At 43.7% G+C, this 7,057-nt stretch overlaps 1 protein-coding gene across 1 annotated transcript; it reads right to left on the bottom strand.

The window, feature by feature from the left end:
- On the bottom strand, positions 1,232–7,051 carry PLA2G12A (phospholipase A2 group XIIA). Its single transcript, XM_021396460.1, has 4 exons — positions 6,817–7,051; positions 6,172–6,248; positions 5,076–5,241; positions 1,232–4,063 (listed from the first exon to the last, which is right to left on the bottom strand). Exons 1-4 carry the CDS (start codon positions 7,028–7,030, stop codon positions 3,945–3,947), a joined length of 576 nt encoding a protein of 191 aa, XP_021252135.1. The 5' UTR covers positions 7,031–7,051; the 3' UTR covers positions 1,232–3,944.

The following is a 7,057-nucleotide window of genomic DNA, read 5'->3' as shown; positions in this document are numbered from 1 at the left end:
TTACAGGTTTGTAACGAGGACGGGTCGGAATTGCGTATCTGGCCCATTGCTCAGTGAGCTCTGGGGCGCACTGATGTGTGAGTCAGCTCCCAGAGAGCAGCGCTGCTACAGGCACAGGAGGAGGTGGCTCTGGATGGGGATTTTAGGTATTTTATCTCGTCTGACTTGTTTTACACGTCTGTTGCACAAATAAGGCATTTTAGACAAGGTGGCTTCCTTGTGGTTGAGGGAGCAATGGGTATTTCTCGCTGCCTTCACTTGTTTTTCCCGTGTTTGGACTTGCTGTCTTCAACCCACTAGCAGCCAATGAGATCAAGATGAAATTGTTTAAGTTCTTCTTGGGCATTCAGTCAAAGCAGGATACTATTACTAGACTTTAGTGCCTTTCTTATGCTGTAAAACAGTTAGATTCTTACTAAGCAGATTCAATTTTTTTTTTGCAAACTGTGAATCGCAGTTCTCCCAGCTCCTATTAGAGCTGCTCCTTACACCTTTTGCCTGCAGTAATTCTGTATGAAGGAGCAACTGCAGAGCCCAGCCTGGGGCTCTGTAGCAGCAATCTGTTCTGCAGCCCTAAGCAGACAGCCTAGGTCTCAATGTGTTAAATGACACTGCTAATCCAGAGTGCAATATCTACAATTCATTTTAAGATCGTAGTTTAGGATTTAGTGTTGTAAAATGTGTTTGGTACAATTTTCAGGGAACTATAAGCAAGGATTCCTTCTACAGGCAAAACTTAGTCAAAGGCTCTCTGGAAGAAGATAAATGCTTCCTTTGATTTACTAGCACTACTATCAAAGTGTCATTTGTGTTATTTAGCACCATTAAGGCTCCTATTGAAAATGTACTGTAAGTATTGAAAATGGTTTGAGGGAAACTATGAAATGCTTTCATAGTGCATTTACAGGTTAATACAGAAAGGAACAAAACCCCGTGCTTTCCAACAGTGAAAACTTTCTTCTATGTCCATTCAAGTGTTTATTTGAATCTCACTTTTACTTGAATTACCTAGTTGAATTATGACATTGTGTTGGACTCACTGCATCACAGTTTTCATTTTAAAGAATCAGGGTAATACAGAGTCACTTCAATTCTATGACTAAATAAATCTCCCTCAATTTAGAGGAACCACAAGATCTTCAGACATAGTTTTGTAAAACTTGGCAGCAGTGTCTTTTGCCATGTTATTTCATACCCACAAATAGGAAAATATAAAACCGGGAAGCATGGCCAAGGAACTTTGGCAGGAATTTTATTTTATGAGACACTTATATTGTGTCACATACAGTAAGCTTCAGTGAAAAACAAAACAAAAATACCACAAAAAAGTAGTAAAGCAAAAACATATGAAAATACTTCCAGAAGAGAAATCACATTACAATCCATGAGTTAAGTAAACTTTAGGCTTTCTGCATAGTTTATTCTTCCTGTTAATGGATGCAATATTTTGATTTTCAATCATATTCTGTGGATTTCTAAGGCAAATCAGGCCAGCAGGACAGAACTCAATGCAAAAGTTAACTGAGGTCTGACAACTGTAGATTAGCAACAAAAGATCAGTACAGAGGGCAAACCCCAAATAATTCAGACATCAGATGATTTCTGCTACAGCAGACATGGAAGAGATGACAGAAATAAAGGCTCAGATGTCTGTCAGCCTCACAGAGGTCATGGGAAAAGATGACAGAAATACAAGCTCAAGTTTCTGTCAGCATCGCAGAGGGCATTTTAAATAAAAAAGTTTGTTGGGAATGCTGACTCTATCCGTGGAACCTTCTTCTAGTTTTCAATCAGAAGGGACTAAATGGCAGCAAACATGAATACAGTAACTGAAGTTGTGCCATGAGACAAATATAAGTCAACCTCTTTGAACAGTATATCCTTTCTACGCATATAATACACAATGCAATGTTTTATTTGAAAAATAAAACGCTTGAATCCTTTTTAAAATTATGTAACATTACAACTACGTTCCAGCATTTTGTCAAATCAGAAGTATATCCTTAGGTCACAAACTGTTCATTTTAGGAGTCAGTCCTTAAAAGGACCAACATACTGATCTGAAGAGTGCTGAAGAAATAAGCTTGATACTGAATCAGGCAGAACTATATGGAGCAGATATATATACCTTGCTTAGGGTGTTTTTGTTCATTTGTTTTAAAACAAACCCACAGGACGGAGCACATCAGAGAGACCTGAATGCATCTAGTCATGGTGAAGGACTGTTCAAGGTGCTATTTTAACTCCATGGAACTCTCTTTCCTGTTGTTATCTATCAGATGCATCAGCTGCTTGGAAACCTAACACTTGGCCTATATGAAAAATAATCTGAGATTCAACTCTTCTGCACCTCTGATTTCCCCACTATGCAGATTCCTTATATATATTTTTAAATTGAAAATAGCACTTGTGTTTTACAATAGCATACCCTGAATGTACATACACCAAAGGCCTCTGATTTCAGTTTCCAAGCTTGTAGTGTAAAGGAGAAGACAAGGAAGATTTAACACTTTTTTTCTATTTTTTAAACAGGAGGAAGAATAGCATAGTGACTTTCAAACCAATACATTCATGTCAGTGTTTAATATAGGTCATTAAGGTTGGAAAAGACGTCCAAGATCATCTAGTCCAACCATCAACCCATCACCACCTTGCCCACTAAACCATGTCCTTAAGTGCCACATCTACACATTTCCTGAAAACCTCCAGACTCCCTACTGCTGCTGCAGGGACAGTACTCATGTAATGGAGTGCTCCCCCCACCACTTCTTTCTTTCTCTCAGTTTCCTCCTTCAGCTTGGCCTTGTACATAAGGCCTTGCATAGGAAGACAATGAGCAACAGTACTGGTAACACTCTCTAAGACAGATTAACAACCACAAATCTGTCTCAAACTGGGAGGCTGAAAGAATGGATAGAAGACACCTGGTTCAACAGCTGAGTGCCAAGCATGCACCAAAAAACAAAGTATGACTATGAGTCATTCATCTTACCTCATAACTAGTGAGCGGCACAGACAGCTTCTTAAGCTCTCCTGCATGGCGCTGGGTCCTCAAGCAGGGGCACCTCTCAACGTTATGCCATGAGTGTTGGTGCACTCAGGGCAACGATGCTGCTAGTGTATGACATCTTGTTCTTGGTGCTGGCCAACTGCTTCCTCACGCTCCTGCTCCTCTACAGGAAGATGCTGGAGCCTCCCAGAGTGGCCAGAGCTGATGACAGCTGATGACATGATACACCAGGCAGCTAAGCAACCCCAGAGCCAGTCCCAGCATCAGCGCTGGCTGCCTCAGCTCTTACTGCAGGCCTAGAGCCCAGCACTATGCTACCACTGCAGCCAGAGCCCCCTCCAGATCCCACCTCCAGCAATGAGATGTTCCACCTCCTCAGTGCCATCTTCCTCTTTCTCTTCAGGGAGCTCAGGGACATAGCCCTGGCCAGGAACTGGGTGATGAATAAGATTAAGGTGGAGTCTGAAAGCTGCTCCAGACCAAGTTGACAGGGAAGGTGCTGGAGGAGCTCAGCTTCAGGGACATCTATCTGGGCAACATCCTGCCCATCTTCAAAGCCATCAGGCTCATTTGGCTGGTGGTCTGCAATGAGGAGAGCTGCCCCAAAGAGCTGAGCTTTGAGGTGGACCTGGAATACCAAATGGTGGCTTCCATCTGGCTGCTGACTCTGACCTGGTCTTCGGTAAGTCAGCCGACCTCTTCATTGAGATCTCCTGGGTGATGGGCTGAAGCTGGTCTTCATGTGCCTGCTCTTCACGCACTGGTCCTCCTTTACGGATGACTTCACGATAGTCTCTTTTTTTTTTTTTTAAAAAAAAAAAAACACCACCATTTGTGTCAGGCCTGAGAAGTGTAAAACATTTGCTTCATTCCAGTTGTTTTGCTTCATTCCAGTTGTTTTACTTCATTCCAAATTGCAGGACATCCATGCCTTTCAGAGATCTGTCTTATCCTCATAGTGACACATACATGAAGCTCTCTGGCTGTCAAGGTATGGCTTACATCCTAAGTGTATAACTGCATCAAACAACAGCTGAACAATTGATTCACAAGCTGCAAGCAAAGAGGTGTTCAGTTAGAAGTACTCTTTAGACAGAATACAAAACTAGCAGGCATGACTCTGGCAAACTGAGAAGAATTTTAAAAAGCAGTCTTCTCCGGGCATACCAAAAAGATGGTCAAAAGAAAGATTCAACTGATACAGAATCAGCTAAATTGTGAGTTAAGATTTTTCACGTACCAAACAAAACACACAAGAAGATTCACTAGCTATGGACTGTTATCAGTGTTAAAAACATCACTTACTCTTGGAAAGATGAAAGAACTGTTCCATCTCTTACTTTCCCAATTTATGCGAAGGTTGCTACCTTTAACAGCAGCTCAGCAGAAATGAGCAAATATTCACCAGTTCTGACAAAGCACGAACATGATGACTTCTCTGCAGTTACATGAATTTGAGAAGTTCAAACACAGGCTTGCTCTAAAAACTGATTGTTCTCAGTGGGACTACTTACTGAAAAAGAACCATAGTCCAACTTAAGCGCAGTTGTGTCATATATTGATCAGATGTGGGCCAACAATCAGAAGGAATCCAATCATAGGATTACGGGCTGTTTGGGAAAAAACCTAAGATGTATTCACTAAGGGACAGTATTAATTGCTTCCACTATAACAATGTATTATTCTAATACCTTATTTCACAAAAGGAAACAATTCAGTATTTTCCTACTGTTTATATGTAGTAGACATCTAGAACTCAGTCAGCAAAACAGTGAACATTCAGCTACACTACACCAAATGCAACAGTTACAGTGTGTTTTGATAATCCTAGAAGGGAAGCCTTATTTTTTCAGCTCAAGGTTAGTTTTAACTCTGATCATTTTCCTATGCTGTGTAACTGCTCAGCTGCATGAGCGTCTTGGCAGCATACAGAGGGACAGAACAAGGCATCTTTCAGCAACAGCATCAGTTTATGGAAATGTAGCATAACTGTGCTGCAAAAAGATTCTCTGCCAGACAAGCTCAGTTAGACTTGGGGGCAAAAAAATGCATTTGTCAGACTTACCCTTTACGTTCTCTGATATTCCTAGTGTTTTCTGCACATCTCTGCAAATTTTGGAGAGGCAGGACTGAAATTGCTCATCACAGTCATTTTTTTTATTGCCACAGGTATCATAACATCTATCATGGTGATTGCAGCACTTTGTCATCAAAGGGATCCCAATGTCAAACTGTGAGGAAAATCCCACATGCACCATTAGTAACGTATAACACAGAAAAGATACAGCCTATGAATATGATAGAGTATAAAAGTTAGAAAACAAAAACTAATGCAATCAGCAGCTGTCATTCACTTATCTCTGTAGTTTGCTGTTCACCTCCAGTAAGCTGTGCTGGTTTGACCCCAGCTAGCAGCCAATAGTTGCCTGCTTAACCCCTGCCCCCTCACAGGTCAGGGGAGGCAACAGGCAGGTCAAAAACAAGAAAATGCATAGTTCTAGACAGGAGTTTAATAAGTGAGCGGAAAAGGGAAAAGCCACTCAAAATAAGCCACGCAAAAGCAGTCACTCATCAACCCCCCTGGAGCAGTATCATGCCCAGCCTGTCCCTCAGGAACCAATCCTCTCCCTCTCTGCCCCTTCTCTATCCACTACTGTTGTATTGCTAAGCTTGATATTCCACAGTAGGGAACATCCCTTCAGCTTCTCTGAGTCAGCTGTCCCAGCTGCGTCCCCTCCCAGCTCCTTACCCAGCCCCAGCCTACTTGCTGGGCACAATGAGGAAACAAGAGCAAGTCTTAGTGCTGTGCAAGCACTGCTCAACAACAGACATCAGTGATGTGTTATCAATGCTGGTTTAGACCCGAATCGCAAGCATGGTGTGGGCTGCTAGGAAGACAGTTAACCCCATCCCAGACAGAGCCAGTACAGCAGCTAGTCGCTATTGATGTTGACTATGAAAATGTTTATGCTATGTTTACCTATAACATTAACACTTTCCATGTGTTGTTGCCAAAGCATGTGCTGGAGCTAATAAAAGCAGGGACATAGCATACAGGTGCTGTCTCATCCTTAGAAAGTGGGAGGAAAAACACCACCCACCTCAAGGAAAGTCAGCACACAAAAATGCACACACCCACTGAAACCCCCAAATGGACTTACATGAACTCCAAATAGAGGCGATCCACAACCACTTGGTGGTGAAGGCTTATATCCATAGCGAGGAAAGGGCTTTGATCCTGAAAAAGATGATTTCTAGTTGTTCAAAGAGGTTTTTTTTCCCGATTTTTAGTAGTCAAAGCTCAGCACAGGCATTCTGCTGGGCCTGACACAGCACCAGCTGCACATCTGATGTAAGCACCCGAATGTCAGCAGTTCCTACCAAATTAGGAGAACTAAACACTTTAAAAAAAATAATAAAAGGAGAAGTAGGCACCTGAGCAAATATTCACTTTACATTTCAAGCTAAAAAAAAAAAAAGCCTCGAATGACTAAAATTGATACATCGTGCATTGGATTATATTAGAAAACCAGACATTCTTTGAAGAATTAACGATCTTCCTCTAACGTCCTTTACATGCAATCAAGAATACTACTGTGATGTTTTCAGCTCAACCTTTGCAACCCTCTGCCAGGAAACACGGCCGTGGCTGGGCTCAGCCGGCCGGCCCGCCGGGTGCCGGCTCCGCGCACACGCCGCAGGAGGCGGGGGAGGCCGCCGCTCCCGGAGCGGGGCAGGACGGCACGGCGGAGCCCGTTCCTGGAGCTACAGACGGCTGCCGGAAGGGTCCCGCTCGTCCCCCTTACCGTCGCTGCACTTGTACTGGCAGAGGCCGTCCTCGCCGCCCAGAAGGTCGAGCGCCGCGTTGAGGTACACGTCGATCTTGTGTACGCCGTTCCGGATGGTCTTCAGCGTCATCCTCCAGTCGGGGGTCTGCGGCGCCTCCTGACTCCGGGCCGCCGGCGGCCGCGGGCCCAGCCAGGCGCCCGCCATCAGGAGCAGCAGCAGGGCTCGGGCCATGCCCGCCGGGCGCTCGCTAAGCCCCCG

Source organism: Numida meleagris, chromosome 4 (genome assembly GCF_002078875.1).
Source record: "Numida meleagris isolate 19003 breed g44 Domestic line chromosome 4, NumMel1.0, whole genome shotgun sequence".
NCBI classification, from domain to species: Eukaryota; Metazoa; Chordata; class Aves; order Galliformes; family Numididae; genus Numida; species Numida meleagris.
This window is presented reverse-complemented; position numbering and strand designations above follow the sequence as displayed.